General features: G+C 41.7%; 1 protein-coding gene across 3 annotated transcripts in view; it reads right to left on the reverse strand.

Annotated features, from left to right (window-relative positions):
- LOC137347529 (zona pellucida-binding protein 2-like) overlaps positions 1–17,336 on the reverse strand; it is a 119,424-nt gene that overhangs the window by 24,172 nt on the left and 77,916 nt on the right. For all 3 annotated transcript variants that reach the window (XM_068011992.1, XM_068011985.1, XM_068011998.1), the window contains 2 exons: positions 6,886–7,048; positions 4,236–4,397 (listed from right to left, as the gene is read on the reverse strand). In XM_068011992.1, coding sequence (XP_067868093.1) covers positions 4,236–4,397; positions 6,886–7,048 — 325 coding nt within the window. The remainder of the gene's footprint in view (positions 1–4,235; positions 4,398–6,885; positions 7,049–17,336) is intronic.

Consider the following 17,336-nt stretch of genomic DNA (forward strand, 5'->3'; position numbering starts at 1 on the left):
TTTCAGTCTCTCTTCATAGCTGAAACGCTCCAGCCCAGGCAACATCCGGGTGAATCTCCTCTGCACCCTCTCCAGTGCAATCACATCCTTCCTATAGTGTGGTGCCCAGAACTGTACACAGTACTCCAGCTGTGGCCTAATTAGCGTTTTATGCAGCTCCATCATAACCTCCCTGCTCTGATATTCTATGCCTTGGCTATTAAAGGCAATTATCTCATATGCCTTCCTAACCACCTTATCTACCTGTTCTGCTGCCTTCAGTGATCTATGGACAAGTACACCAAGGTCCTTCTGACCGTCTGTACTTCCTAGGATCCTACCATCCATTGTATATTCCCTTGCCTTGTTAGTCCTCCCAAAATGCATCACCTCATACTTCTCAGGATTAAATTCCATTTGCCACTGCTCCACCCATCTTACCAGCCCATTTATATCGTCCTGTAATCTAAGGCTTTCCTCCTCACTATTTACAACACCGCCATTTTTCGTGTCATCCACGAACTAACTGATCATACCTCCGATATTCACATCTAAATCATTAATGTACACTACAAACAGCAAGGGCCCCAGCACCGATCCCTGCGGTACACCACTGATCACTGGCTTCCACTCGCAGAAACAACCCTCGACCATCACCCTCTGCCTCCTGCCACTAAGCCAATTTTGGATCCAATTTTCCAAATTGCCCTGGATCCCATGGGCTCTTACCTTCTTAACCAATCTCCCATGCGGGGCCTTATCAAAAGCCTTACTGAAGTCCATGTAGACTGCATCAACTGCTTTACCCTCATCTAAACATCTAGTCACCTCCTCGAAAAATTCAATCAAGTTAGTTAGACACGATCTCCCCCTGACAAAGCCATGCTGACTATCCCTGGTTAATCCCTGCCTCTCCAAGTGGAGATTAATCCTGTCCCTCAGAAGTTTTTCCAATAGTTCCGCAACCACTGAGGTTAGACTCACCAGCCTGTAATTACCTGGCTTATCCCTGCTACCCTTCTTGAATAATGGTACCACATTCGCTATCCTCCAGTCCTCTGGTACCTCTCCTGTGGCCAGTGAGGATTTGAAAATTTGTGTCCGAGCCCCTGCTATCTCCTCCCTTGCCTCGTATAACAGCCTGGGATACATCTCATCTGGGCCTGGGGATTTATCCACTTTCAAGCCAGCTAAAACAGCTAATACTTCCTCCCTTTCAATACTAATATGTTCAAGTATATCACAATCCCCCTCCCTGATCTCTACACCTACATCATCCTTCTCCATAGTGAACACAGATGAAAAGTAATCATTTAAAACCTCACCTATATCCTCTGGCTCCACACACAGATTGGCCCTACTCTTTCTCTTCTTATTCTCTTGTTATTCTCTTAATATACTTATAAAATGCCTTAGAATTTTCCTTTATCTTGCCCGCCAGTGTTTTATCATGTCCCCTCTTCATTCTCCTAATTACTTTTTTTAAGTACTCCCCTACATTTTCTATACTCCTCTAGGGCCTCCTCTGTTTTCAGCGCTCTGAATCTGCCATAAGCGTCCTTTTTTTTGCCTGATGCAATCCTCTATATCCCTTGACATCCAGGGTTCCCTGGACTTGTTGGTCCCACCCTTCACCTTAACGGGTACATGTTGGCTCTGAACTCTCACTATTTCCTGCTCCCAGTTCACTTTGGCCAGATCCTGTTTTATCATACTGAAATCGGCCTTCCCCCAATTCAGTACGTTTATTTCCAGTCCGTCTTTGTCCTTTTCCATAACTACCTTAAATCTTAGAGTTATGGTCACTATCCCCGAAATGTTCCCCCACTGACAGTTCTACCACTTGTCCGGCTTCATTCCCCAGGATTAGGTCTAGTACTGCCCCTTCTCTTGTAGGACTTTCTATGTACTGGCTCAAAAAATGTATGCATTTTAAGAATTCCGTCCCCTTTAAGCCTTTTGCACTAAGACTATCCCAGTTGATATTAGGGAAGTTATTATTATTACCCTATTATTTTTACTCCTCTCTGAGATCTGTGTGGAGGCAGATTCAATCGTGGCTTTCAAAAGGGAATTGGATAATTATCACAATTGGAAACATCTGCAGATCTACGGGGAAAAGGCCGGGGAGTGGGACTAGCTGAGTTGCTCTTGCAGAGAACCAGTAGGGATGACATGGGTCGAATAGCATCCTTCTGTGCTATAACCATTCTATGATTCTATATTCGTTCACCAAATGCAGACAGATTATTTAAGATTTTCCAGAGCCAGTAACATAATATGATGGTATTAACAGAATTTATTGAAATTAATACAGGAGGAAGAAAAGGTTTTGATAAGAAATATATGCATTTTTAAAAGTACAGAATGAATCCACTGATGCGCTAATGTTAATTCACATTAATATATGCAATATATATTGAAAATGAAATAATTACATGGACTCAGAGGGGTGCCAGAGGACTGGAAAATTGCAAATATTACACCGTTGTTCAAAAAAGGGTGTAAAGATAAGCCCAACAACTACAGGCCAGTCAGTTTAACTTCGGTGGTGGGATAACTTCTAGAAAAAATAATTTGGGACAAAATCAATAGTCACATGGACAAATGCGAATTAATTAAGGAAAACCAGCAAGGATTTCTTAAGGGAAAATCATGGTTAACTAACTTGCTGGAGTTTTTTGAAGAGGTAACAGAGAGGGTTGATGAGGGCAATGCTGTTGATGTGGTGTACATGGTCTTTCAAAAGGCGTTTGATACAGTGCCACACAACAGACTTGTGAGCAAACTTGTAGCTCATGGATAAAATGGTAGCAACATGGATTCAAAATTGGTTGAGTGACAGGAAACAAAGAGTAGTGGTTAATGGATGTTTTTTGGGCTGGAGGAAGGTTTGTAGTGGAGTTCCCCAGGGATCAGTGTTAGGACCCTTGCTTTTCCTGATATATATTAATGACCTAGACCTTGGTGTACAGGGCACAATTTCAAAGTTTGCAGATGATACGAAACTTGGAAGCATTGTGAACTGTGAGGAGGATAGTGCCGAACTTCAAAAGGATATAGACAAGTTGGTGGAATGGGCAGATAGGTGGCAGATGAAGTTCAATGCAGAGAAATGTGAAGTATTTCATTTTGGTAGGAAGAACATGCAGAGACAATATAGAATAAATGGTACAATTCTAAAGGAGGTGCAGGAACAGAGGGACCTAGATGTATATGTGCATAAGTCATTGAAGGTGGCTGGGGCAATAGGGGCACAGAGTACAAGAGCAAGGAAGTTATGTTGAACTTGTATAAAACACTAGTTCGGTCTTAGCTGGAGTATTGCGTCCAGTTCTGGCCTTTAAAAAGGCATGAGGGCATTGGAGAGAGTACAGAAAAGGTTCACAAGAATGGTTCCAGGGATGAGGAACTTCAGTTAGGAAGATAGATTGGAGAAGTTAGGACTGTTTTCCTTGGAGAAAAGAAGGCTGAGAGATGATTTGATAGAGGTATTCAAAATCATGAGGGGTCTGGACAGAGTAGATAGAAACTGTTCCCACTCGAGAAAGGATCGATAATGAGAGGGCACAGATTTAAAGTATTTGGTAAGAGAAGCAAAAATGACATGAGGAAAAACTTTTTCACGCTAGGAGTGGTTAAGGTCTGCAATGCACTGCCTGAGAACGTGGTGGAGGCAGGTTCAATTGAAGCATTCAAAAGGGAATTAGACAGTTATATGAAAAGGAAGAATGTGCAGGGCCACAGGGAGAAGGCGGGGAAATAGAATGAGGGAATTGCTCTTTCAGAGAGCCAGTGTGGACACAATGAGCTGAATGGTCTCCTTCTGCATAGTAACTATTTTGTGATTCTGTAATCTTGCTGATTGACATGATTTGTTTTTTGAGTCTGATGTTTTAATGTACAGTAGACCTAAAGGTTTTGTTTGTTTAATTGTAGGAATGTGTGTTCAACTGAATCTAATATTTTAAAAACCCTGTTAAATTATAATTAGATTATTACCTTATTCAGGTTGTTTATGATTTGACTAGTTAGTACTTTCCTCAGTGGGGATAATTGACTCCTTCACTACTTATCCTGAAAATGAGTATGTTTTATTAACTGAGCCCAAAGAAGCAATTATTGAATTGAGCATTATGGCAACTGATGTCCTACAGATATGTAGAGGCAAATGATAATGATCCAACACAGTAAAAAAGGGAGAAGGAAAAAAATAGCAAGCAATTTTTTTTTTTAACTAAATAAAACAAACTTACAGTGACATTCCTGTTGAGAAGTTGCTCCACTTCTGTTAGTAGTTTCATCTCGTGGGCAGTTTGTGCATTCAGTCTTTCCATAATGCTTATTAAATGAACCAAAGGCACATGGAGTGCAGATTGTGTCTTGTCTTGCACTGAAGTGTCCAGGTGGACATGCCACTGTTTGACAAAAAAACTGACACTACAGCAAACTGTAACAAAATCACAAACTATAAATCTATATTAAGAGACGTGTGATCAGCAGTTGCGCTGACACATATGTAGTACATTTGAAGTACAATCTATTTTATTATCTTAAGAGTTAGCATCTTTTGAGCATTGGGAATTAGGAGGCTGAGGGCTTATCTATTCCGTTGGCCAGCAACATTTAAATGGGGCCCAGCTGCTAAATCAGCCTGCTCTCATTCTGCTGCGGGTGGGCAATTAACTCATCAGTGCATTTTATCACCAGAAACCTGCCAGCAGTTGAGATTGAGGCCAAAGTTTTATTTTGTGGTGCCATTGGTAGTAGTTCGGCCTCATCATCACTGCTGCGATGAGGGATGGCAATTTAGGAGTAGAAGTCTCAATCTAAAATTACAAATTATTTTTGAAATTTCAAAATAAGAACTCATGCAGGAAAATTTGCAGACTTTTTTTTATATTGCGGAGCTTCAGAGGGACTTCCGTCCTTTCGTGTTACTTGTTCCCAAATTCTGTGGACTGACTCATTGGAATACTCAAGTTGGGTGTCCATTGCTTATAGGGGTACAACAAATAGAGTTGGAGTACCATGTAGGGATATCTGTAGTACAGATGACAGATGGAAGGATTTCAAAGCCATACTTTTGGACAACGAATTCATTAATATATGCTCCTTGGATGAAAAGTAGGATGTACGGTAAAATTAAATGCAAATAGTTGAATGGTGATGTCCAAAGGCGAACTAAACTAATCATTTTGTCAGATACAAGAAAATTACTTGGAATCATAGGATCATAGAATGGTTACAGGACGGGAAGATGTCATTTGGCCCATCGTGTCTATGGCTCTCTGCAAGAGCCCTATTCCCCCACCTTTCCCCCGTCGCCCTGCAAATTTACAGGAAAATGGGAGGATATACACGATTGAGTTGAAGGGAAAAAAATCTGCTATCAGATTGACCAGAAGAGCCCAACATGGGCCAGGTGCTCACCTGCACAAGTTTAAGTAAGTAAAATGGAGTTACTGTAGAAAATCGAATTAAGTCACCATTTCGCCTAAGTGACAGAAGTCCCACCATACTCCAATCTGACTACTCTTGTCTTCTCAATTAGTACAGTTAGCTGAAACAAAAACAAAAAGTGCTGAAAATACTCAGAAGGTCTGGCAGCATCTGTGGGGAGAGAAGAAAAGTTAACGTTTCAGGTCTGTTTCAACTCAGTTCTGATGAAAGGTCACAGACCTGAAACGTTAACTTTGCTTCCCTCCCCACAGATGCTGCCAGACCTTCTGAGTATTTCCAGCACTTTTTGTTTCTGTTTCAGATTTCCAGCATCTGCAATATTTTGCTTTTACTACAGCTAGCTATTTGAAACACAGACAGCCACACTGAACTTGAGCTAATGCTTCACATGAACGTTGGTATTGATTATTTGGTCCTGTTGCAGTGTTGATGGGACTGCTGTGCACAACGATGGATATCTTAATGGCATCATCATCAAAACATAGTGCCCTACATTTTCCAATGTTTCCCTGCATGTGCCAATTCATTGTTCAAATTAAAAAATGCCAGTGTCACCATGAATAAAGCAGTTGAAAGCAGAAATCAAAAAGTTTTTCATTCATTCTCGGAATATGGGCATCACTAGCAAGGCCAGCATTTATTGCCCATTCCTAGTTGCCCTCGAGAAGGTGATGGTGAGCCACCATCTTTTTGCATCATTGCAGTTCATGTGGTGAAGGTACTCCCACAATGCTGTTAGGTAGAGAGTTCCAGGATTTTTACCTGCAGCAGTAAGTGATATATGTCCAATTTGGTATGGAGGAGTGAGATTTGGAGGGTAACTTGGACGTGATGGTGTTCCATTGTACCTGTTGCCCTTGTCCTTCTAGGTGGTGGAGGTCGCAGGCTTGAGAGGTACTGTTGAAATAAACTTTTTCTTCTCTCTTTCTTCCCAGCAGTACAATCATAGCCCGCTATTCAACTGGAACCTCTTTAATAGACCACAGCTTTTAAATCATTCATGCAGGTGTTTTCCTGCCTTGAAGTAGATGTGCAGCTCATACTGATTGCACACCCACCCAATTCAAATTAGCCAGCACACCAAATTTGGACACACACAGTTGCTTTTAGGACCAGTGTGCTGCACTTGGTCAAACATAAACCTGCCCGAGGAATATAAAGGCCATATTGTCAAGTGCAGAAGATACAGACCAAAGATGGGTGCCACATGCAGAGTTCCAACACAATTTCAGAGCTCCTCCTGACTAAAGCTGCTCCACTGGCCCCATGCAAATGAATTGACCTTTTCCTGGCACCACAGACTTTAGTGGGGTTAGCAGCAGCAGGCACATTTTGGACCTGTTGCTGGAAGATTGTCCTGAAGGATTTTCAGACCCAAATTAAATAAGGCATAATTTATTAGAACATAATACATGGGTAAGTATTTGGTGAATTGATACTTACCACAACACCCTACACACTGAATACTTGTTATAATGTTTTTGCCAAATCCTGGTTTGCAGTGATCTACTTTCACTCCATTTAAAGAGTTAGCAATGTATTCAATATTTTGGAACTTTCCTTTAAAGGGGTAGTCCTCAATGAAAGATCTGATTCGTGTGTATGCCTGTTAAAGAACAATGTCAAGTCTATAAAACTTAATATAATATATATTCACTACATATCAATTTATATGATGCCCACAAGACAAGATTTCTAATAATGGCATTCTTTGTGATGTCAAAGAAATTGCTTAGGTAAATTTCGCATTTTTTGTTTAAGAACTGTATAATTTTTTTTTAAAAAGCTTTTAACACCACAATTTTGATCCATATCCACAATATAAATTAACACAATACAGATACAATAGACATCACAAAGTGGCCCCAATCTCCCTGCTCTCCTGACCTGGAGCAGACCTGATATGAGTTTAACAAGCCTGGAATTTTGGATTCAGCTCATTTTTAAAGATCCTATGTATCCCCTGTGTAAGTCTAACCCTTTGTAGGGGGCTATGCCTAGAATCAGGGCAGAAATTTAGCTGGTGCTGCACTCTTACAGCAGTGGTAACAGCAGTCAGCTGCAGGACCATCTGCCAGTTGTGCAAAAACAGCAGCCAGAAAGCCTCCAGATATGAGGATCCTTAGAAATGTGTGAAAAATGAATATTTTGAGGCCGTCCTGGCCTTGTTGCCTGACCCTTTCAGATTCAACTTCTTTGGCACACTTCTTGTCCAGTGTAGCTAAAGGAAAAATGGGGCAGGAGACATCATTGGGCCACTTTCATTCTATTTCTATAGTTGCCTGATGTTCAAACCTACCCTCCATCCACCTCGGTGGGCCCCTAAAACCTGAGGCAATACAAAATGGAAGCAGGCACTCTGTGCAATGGGTTCGTACCTGTTTTTCCTCTGCTGCATTCCCCAAAAGCAGGTGCACTTGGAGCATAATCCAAAGGAAATTTGGTCCTAATTTCCTTTTATTAATTTTTTTGCATTAAGATTGCTGAAAACTCCCACTTTGGACAAGTCAAGCACTCCAAGATTACAGATCTTTAGACAACAACAAATTAACTATTTATTAAAACACTATTAAGATAAACCTATGCCTAAAGACCTAACTTCTTATTTTAACCTAACTCCCCCATTAACACACATACACTCAGAAATCAACAGTTAACCAGTTTCTTTGATATGATTTTCTACCACTGTTTTGTGAAGCCGAGCCTTACAATCAATGGAAGAATGAAGTTGATCTATGGACACAGGTTATGTCTTTACCAAAAAGGAAGCAAGGAACAGCCCCTGCACTGTCACTTCCCGCCAGGAGCAAGATCAGAGGCAAAGAGCTAGAGGCTCATCATTTAGACAATGAGGAAGGTTTGGACAAACTCTTGAAATTTATGGATAAAATTTATATGAAAGATGACTTATTGAGTGCTTAAGAGGCATGGTCAGACTTTGATAAATTTAGAAAAATGGATGGTTCTTCCATAAAAGAATATATTATGGAGTTTAACCAACTATATGCAAGGTTGCAGCGATTCTGTTTAGAAATTACTAGATCAGTACTTGCCTTCAAATTGTTGGATTGTGCTAGGATATCGAACATGGATAGGCTATTGGTATTAACTGGAGTTAGATTCAAAGAAAAAAATACACTGTTTGATCAGCTGTCTTGACGCCTTAAAAATTTTTTTTGGGAAAGCATTCCTTTCTGGCCGCTTTCATGGTGCAGATGGGCTCTTCAGCAGTGTCATTGAAGGTGGAGGGTACAATGCTAGCAGCATTTCGAGGCTGTTCAAGTGTGGGGCCTAAACGTCAGTACGGAAGGAGAAACACACAAAACAAATGAGGATAGAGACCCTTTTGGCAGTTATAACAGACGGCAGGAATTGAGTAATTATGGTAGAAGGATGAACCCCAGGAATAACCAAGGGGTGGTCAACAGGTGTTTCCGATGTGACTCAAAGTATCACTTTGCATTGCATTGTCCAAAAAGGAATAACAGGGTACTTGAGATGACATATGATGTGGTAGGTTCAGAAGGCGAGGATGACACTACTGATCAATCAGAAGAAATTGTACTGGTCACAAGAAGCTTCAGTCTAGTAATGAGTGTCCTAGTTGCAGATTCGTTCAATTGCACAGTACGTGACTGTGGGTGACAGTATGTGGAGTGGACTGGTTAAGGTGTTACATGGATTCTTTAAGTAAGAAAGACCGAAATAAGGTCAAAGAATATGACAGTTCTAACTGTTTCAGGTTTGGGGATGACAACACGTTGAAATCACTAAAAAGAGTGGTAATTCCATGTAAAATAACAGGGGTAAACCATTTTATTAGTACGGATGTAGTATCCAGTGATATACCTTTGCTGTTAAGTAAACAGTCTATGACAAAGCCTCGGATGAAATTGGATATGGAACATGATAAGTCTTTAGGAAATCTGTAGCTTTGCGATTTACACAGTTGGGATGTTATTATATTTCTTTAGTGAGTCCCAATATCTCTAAGCAGAATGTTAAAGAAGTATTAATGGCATCCGAGGGTAGGGATTTAAAGAAGAAAAGGCAAATTATTTCAAAACTACATCGACAGTTTGCACATCCATTTTGTCATAGGTTGAAGATTCTGTTAAAAGATGCAGGGGTAATAGATACATGAAACTTATCGAAGATATGGATCCATAGTGAGTTTCCCACAAGCAAGGGACTTTAATAAAACCATAGTGATGGACTTGAAGGGAGGGGATAAAGACAAAAACATTTTTCTTCTACACTTTATAGACGTAGCGACTAGATTCAGTCTGTTGATGGTAATTTATAGTAAAGACAAAAATGTAATAGTGGACAAGATAATGGAAAGGTGGATAGGAACGGGACTGGGAGCACCGGCTAGTTTTCGAACTGACAATGGAGGAGAATTTGCCAATGATGAGTTCAGGAGTATGTGTGAAAATATGAATATTGCAGCAATTCACATGGCAGCAGAAAGTACTTTTATTCATGGGATTTGTGAGAAATCATGCCATGATTGACTAAATGCTTTGAAAAATTTTAGCCGACCAGCCAAATTGTAAATTGACTACTTGTTCTGGTGTGGGCAGTAAGTGCGAAAAACATGCTTCAGATGGTTGGGGTCTATAGCCCCTATCAATTAGTTTATGGTGTCAGCCAAAGCCCCCCACCTGCCAAGACTGAGTCACACATGATTTCGACACATGAACGTTAGAACTTAAAATTGCAAGCCCCTGGCTGAAAGGATATTTGCATAGTAGCAGACGGCGTTGAAACAAAGGAACCAGTCCCCATCCCAATTCACAGAAGAGACCTGGTCAAACCAGTCAATCACGTGACCACCTTCTGGACAACTAGGGGAGTTTAATACTGGAAAAACAGAATTTGAACTCAGAACGACATGTGCTCCTGGAACTGCAGCAAGAATTACCTCCTCTCCTGTCTGCCCTCATCTCGCTCTCACCAGCTTTGGAAACCATTGAAGACATGCAAACTCAAAGCGAGAAAAGTCTCCTACAGTGAACATGGTTTAAAAAGAATACTGGGTCCCAATGAAATGCAAGACCATATCTTCAATCAAGGACTACAGCGAGCTCGAAGCACAGCAATGAGATATTGCCTCAAACTGTTCCACTTTATCTTTTCTTCTCTTTTCTGTCCCTATCTGCATGTGTATATTATGTGTGCACACCAGCATGGGCACGTTGTATATCCATAAGTGTGAACCGTATTAGAGTTTAAGTAAGTTTAATAAATTTCACTTTTCTTCTTTGAACCAAATAAAGCCTGTTTGTGCTCATTTCTTTGCCTTATAATTGGAAAGCTGTGAACAAGGATTCACAAAAGGGGAGTTCAAAAAACAGTGTGTTTAAAAATAAAACTGTTACAATAAGACCAGGTTAAGACAGCAAAAGACCCCTAGACACATTTCTCACCTGGTTGCTACATTGGCAGGAATCTGAAAATACCTTCGGCAATGTGGGATCATTCCCGGCTTTAGAGGGGAGTACAAATAGTTCAAATTTTGTGGAACATTTGAATGTCCTGCATGCAGGGAGAAGAGCATTTATTAAGGCAGAGGTTTCAGAAAAAATCAGGAGAACTTTAAGGCATCGGATCAGGCCATCAGAAAAGAATTTTGATACCAGGGATATGGTGTATTACAAAAGAGAAGGGCAGAGGAATGGAGAGGCCCAGGAACCGTTAAAGGCACTGATGGCAAAACGGTGATTTTGCAACATGGCAACCAAAACTTTAGAGTACATTCCTCCCGGCTTACTGGTACTGATTATGCATTGACAGAAACTGAACAAATGTGGACACTGATGATGCACCATGTACCTCGAATGCACATATGTCGGATATTTGCGAGCAACAGATTGTGGCAGATAATGGACTGACTGAGAGTGGACCAAGCGATAATGAAGATCCAGATAAGGCCATTTATCCCAAAGGTCAACTACCGAAAGTTGGGACTAGAGTGACATATATGCCAGAAGGGACTAATGAATGGAGGGAAACCACCATTATAGGAAGGACAGGAAGGGCCACAGGGAAATACAAACATTGGCTAAATGTGCAAGACAAGGGACAGGATATCAGACCTATAGATTGGCAGAAGGAAGTGAAAGTGTGGAAGGCCAGAAAACATAGTGTAAGTTCAGACAGTGGGCCTGAAGATGATCATAGTGCAAGGAAATGGTCACGAACTTGTGAAAAGAAGTCTGGTTGTAGGAGGGACAGGTCGAATAGTAGTAGTCCAGAAAGGGATAGGAACTCTAGTAGGGGAATGTGGTTTGACTAGAGCAAGGACCAGAGAGCAGACGAGGGGCGCCACAAGAGGTAGCAGTCCGTACAACAGAGAAACTCTAGTGGCTACTAACAAGTTAGATGGTAAATTGATAAAGGATGTCAAGCAAAAAAAGAGTTTGATAGTTGGAGAGAGTTTGGTGTATACATGGAGGTGCCAGATAGAGGACAACCAGCATTGTTCCAGAGATGGATCTGTACAGAGAAAGTACGTCCCGATGGTATGTATAAAGTGAAGGCCAGACTTGTAGCTCGGGGATTTGAGGAACGACTGGGCAATCAGGCAGTTAGAGTGGACTCCCCAACAGCAGGAAAAGCAATTTTGAGGATTTTCCTAGCCCTTTTAGCGACACACTCATGGGAATATAAATCCATTGACATCAAAGCAGCATTTTTGCAAGGGGAGAAATTTCAAAGGGAAGTATTTTTAAAGCCACCAAAAGAAGCTGGAGATATAGAGGGGAAATTATGGAAGCTAAACAAGTGTGTTTATGGGCTAAATGATGCATCCAGGGTGTGGTATTTTTCAGTTAGGTCCGTCCTGCTAAAAGCTGTTTGTATTCAACTAAAAGTGGATCTGGCAATGTTTATTGGTACGATGAAGAAAAACTAGCAGGCATTTTCTTGATGCATGTGGACAATTTTCTGTGGGAAGGATCTGAGGCATTTGAGAAATTTGTGGTAGATAAAGTTCTGCAGGAATTTAAAATTGGAAGTCAGGCTTCCGGAGCTTTTAAATATATAGGGTTCAATATTAGGCAGACTAATTTGGGAGTAACCCTAAATCAACAGTCTTACCTACAGAATGGGAACCTAAAATGTAGTGCCAGTGTACATGATGTTGAGAGTAGTGAGGTCAGGGATAAGGTTACAAGGGCGCAAGAGGGCACTGGCAAGCAAGAACCTGGTTTAAAGTGTGTCTACTTCAACACCAGGAGCATCCGGAATAAGGTGGGTGAGCTTGCAGCATGGGTTGGTACCTGGGATCTCGATGTAGTGGCCATTTTGGAGACATGGGTAGAGCAGGGGCAGGAATGGATGTTGCAGGTTCCGGGATTTAGATGTTTCAGTAAGAACAGAGAAGATGGTAAAAGAGTGGGGGGGTGTGGCATTGTTAATCAAGGAGAGTATTACAGCGACAGAAAGGACGTTTGAGGACTCGTCTACTGAGGTAGTATGGGCCGAGGTTAGAAACAGGAGAGGAGAGGTCACCCTGTTGGGAGTCTTTTATAGACCTCCAAATAGTCCCAGAGATTTAGAGGAAAGGATAGCAAAGATGATTCTCGACAGGGGCGAGAGTAACAGGGTAGTTGTTATGGGGGACTTTAACTTTCCAAATATCGACTGGAAATACTATAGTTCGAGTACTTTAGATGGGTCAGTTTTTGTCCAGTGTGTGCAGGAGGGTTTTCTGACACAGTATGTAGACAGGCCAACCAGGGGCGATGCCACATTGGATTTGGTACTGGGTAATGAACCCGGCCAGGTGTTAGATTTAGATGTAGGTGAGCACTTTGGTGATAGTGATCACAATTCGGTTAGGTTTACCTTAGCGATGGGCAGGGACAGGTATATACCGCAGGGCAAAAATTATAGCTGGGGGAAAGGAAATTATGATGCGATTAGGCAAGATTTAGGATGCGTAGGATGGGAAAGGAAGCTGCAGGGGATGGGAACAATCGAAATGTGGAGCTTATTCAAGGAGCAGCTACTGCGTGTCCTTGATAAGTATGTACCTGTCAGGCAGGGAGGAAGTTGTCGAACGAGGGAGCCGTGGTTTACTAAAGAAGTTGAAGCGCTTGTCAAGAGGAAGAAGAGGGCTTATGTTAGGATGAGACGTGAAGGCTCAGTTAGGGCGCTTGAGAGTTACAAGCTAGCCAGGAAGGATCTAAAGGGAGAGCTAAGAAGAGCAAGGAGAGGACACGAGAAGTCATTGGCAGATAGGATCAGGGAAAACCCTAAGGCTTTCTATAGGTATATCAGGAATAAAAGAATGACTGGAGTTAGATTAGGGCCAATCAAGGATAGTAGTGGGAAGTTGTGTGTGGAATCAGAGGAGGTAGGGGAAGTGTTAAATGAATATTTTGCGTCAGTATTTACAGTAGAGAAAGAAAATGTTGTTGAGGAGAATACTGAGATTCAGGCTACTAGGCTAGATGGGATTGAGGTTCACAAGGAGGAGGTGTTATCAATTTTGGATAGTGTGAAAATAGATGTCCCCTGGGCCAGATGGGATTTATCCGAGGATTCTCTGGGAAGCCAGGGAGGAGATTGCAGAGCCTTTGTCCTTGATCTTTATGTCGTCATTGTCGACAGGAATAGTGCCGGAGGACTGGAGGATAGCAAATGCTGTCCCCTTGTTCAAGAAGGGGAGTAGAGACAGCCCTGGTAATTATAGACCTGTGAGCCTTACTTCGGTTGTGGGTAAAATGTTGGAAAAGGTTATAAGAGACAGGATTTATAATCATCTTGAAAAGAATAAGTTAATTAGCGATAGTCAGCACGGTTTTGTGACGGGTAGGTCGTGCCTCACAAACCTTATTGAGTTTTTCGAGAAGGTGACCAAACAGGTGGATGAGAGTAAAGCAGTGGATGTGGTGTATATGGATTTCAGTAAGGCGTTTGATAAGGTTCCCCATGGTAGGCTATTGCAGAAAATACAGAAGTATGGGGTTGAAGGTGATTTAGAGCTTTGGATCAGAAATTGGCTAGCTGAAAGAAGACAGAGGGTGGTGATTGATGGCAAATGTTCATCCTGGAGTTTAGTTACTAGTGGTGTACCGCAAGGATCTGTTTTGGGGCCACTGCTGTTTGTCATTTTTATAAATGACCTGGAAGAGGGTGTAGAAGGGTGGGTTAGTAAATTTGCGGATGACACTAAGGTCGGTGGAGTTGTGGATAGTGCCGAAGGATGTTGTAGGGTACAGAGGGACATAGATAGGCTGCAGAGCTGGGCTGAGAGATGGCAAATGGAGTTTAATGCGGAAAAGTGCGAGGTGATTCACTTTGGAAGGAGTAACAGGAATGCAGAGTACTGGGCTAATGGGAAGATTCTTGGTAGTGTAGATGAACAGAGAGATCTTGGTGTCCAGGTGCATAAATCCCTGAAGGTTGCTACCCAGGTTAATAGGGCTGTTAAGAAGGCATATGGTGTGTTAGCTTTTATTAGTAGGGGGATCGAGTTTCGGAGCCACGAGGTCATGCTGCAGCTGTACAAAACTCTGGTGAGACCGCACCTGGAGTATTGCGTGCAGTTCTGGTCACCGCATTATCGGAAGGATGTGGAAGCTATGGAAAGGGTGCAGAGGAGATTTACTAGGATGTTGCCTGGTATGGAGGGAAGGTCTTACGAGGAAAGGCTGAGGGACTTGAGGTTGTTTTCGTTGGAGAGAAGGAGGAGGAGAGGTGACTTAATAGAGACATATAAGATAATCAGAGGGTTAGATAGGGTGGATAGTGAGAGTCTTTTTCCTCGGATGGTGATGGCAAACACGAGGGGACATAGCTTTAAGTTGAGGGGTGATAGATATAGGACAGATGTCAGAGGTAGTTTCTTTACTCAGAGAGTAGTAGGGGCATGGAACGCCCTGCCTGCAACAGTAGTAGACTCGCCAACTTTAAGGGCATTTAAATGGTCATTGGATAGACATATGGATGAAAATGGAATAGTGTAGGTCAGATGGTTTCACAGGTCGGCGCAACATCGAGGGCCGAAGGGCCTGTACTGCGCTGTAATGTTCTAATTCTAATTCTAATTCTAATGTTAATAGGATCCCAATAAATCAGGGCAGATCCTCACAAAAGGAAGACTCTGCAACCAAGGAAGAAGTCGACCAGTTAAGGAGCTTAACCGGGCAGTTGAACTGGTTGTGCACACAAACTAGGTCAGATGCTTGCTGTGATGTGTTAGAATTGAGCACCATGATGAAACATGCTACTGTTGGGGAAGTGCTGAAAGCACTGACAAAAGTACACTCAAGTTTCCAGCATTGGGTGACCCAGAAGAAATTACATTAGTTATTTTTAGCGATGCCTCACACGCTAATCTTCCCAATGGTTATTCGAACGCAGCAGGGTTCATTATATTTTTGGTGAGACGAAATGATAAATGTTGTCCATTAGCCTGGGAATTGAAGAAAATAAAAAGGATAGTTAAAAGCACCTCAGTTGTTGAGACACTTGCATTGATAGAAGCGATAGATATGGGTCTGTATTTATCGAGTATTTTAAAGGAGGTCATATAAGGGGCAATTGGAAAAAGGTGTTCCTACAGAATGCTACATAGATAACCATTCTCTCTGGGACAATGTCCATTTGATAAAAAGGATCACGGAAAAGAGGTTGAGGATTGATCTTGCGAGTATCAAAGAAATGTTGGAAAGAAAAGAAATTTCCAAAATAAAATGTGTTGATGCAAGTCATCAATTGTTGGATTGTTTTATGAAGAGAGGCGCTTGTTTGAAAAAAATTGTTGGATGTTCTCGAAGAGGGATGTCTTGTGTTATGATAAGTTAGGAAAACGTGGACATTTTTTATGATAAGATCGTTTTTTCTTTAAACAAGTTTTTTTTAAAAGGGGGGAATATACAGCATGTTAATGGCTGGTGCTATCGAAAGTTAATGATACATTTTTCTGTATATTACATTATTTATCATTTTGTTTTTTATTTCTTTTTTTATATAGATATGTATTTAATTTAATGAAAAAAAAGGAGAATCTGTTTGGGTCTGAAGTTCTATTAATGGATGATAAATACCTGGTAGTTCAAGACAATAGGGTGAACAGGTGTTGGGTATCAGTTAGTTAATTGTATTCAAGTGTGTATATATAAAGAAGAGCCAGCAAGCACTGGCTGTGGATGGTGTTTGGAGAGAAGTAAGCTCTGTGGCAAGCAATAAACAATCTCCACCAATGCATCCTAGTCTCAGTGTTGTCTTCATAAACAGGCTTGGAAATTTCCTTAACGTTCTATGGGCTGGATTTTAAGAATTGGCGCAAGCTCAAAAGATGGCTGCCCAAAGCCGCCACGATCTTAAGTGCGGTGACTTATTTAAATAGTCGGGCGGTCCGCCCCCCCAATCACTTGGAGGGGGCAAGCTGTTCGTCCCCGGCAATGGTGTTAGCTGCCTGTGCGCAGGTGCTGGCGCTATTTTTAAAGGGCTGCCAGCTCTGCTGACATATTTAAATTTTTAAAGAAATATATCCCCAAAGTTAAATAAATAAATTTCTTTTGCCCCTTTTCCACCCCCACCAATAACAATTACAATTAGTATTTGCCTTTCCTCCCCACCCCAAAATACTTACCTTTTACAACTGACCTTCCCCCACCAAACTGCACAAAGTTTAAGGTTCCACCCTTCCCTGCACCCATTACTTGTATTCGACACCCCCTCCCCACACTGACAAATGTATCTTTCACACCCCCCTCCACCAGTGTGGTGCCGCGGTTCTGCAGACGGGGATCTGAAGGCGTGGGAGTGCAGGCCACCGCACCGAAGATTGTGGCAGGCCCTTAAGATTGGAGGTAGGTGTATTTAAATTTATTTTATTGATTTGCATATTTAAATTGTGGTCCCGTCGCCCAGCG

This window comes from Heterodontus francisci, chromosome 2 (assembly GCF_036365525.1).
Source record: "Heterodontus francisci isolate sHetFra1 chromosome 2, sHetFra1.hap1, whole genome shotgun sequence".
NCBI classification, from domain to species: domain Eukaryota; kingdom Metazoa; phylum Chordata; class Chondrichthyes; order Heterodontiformes; family Heterodontidae; genus Heterodontus; species Heterodontus francisci.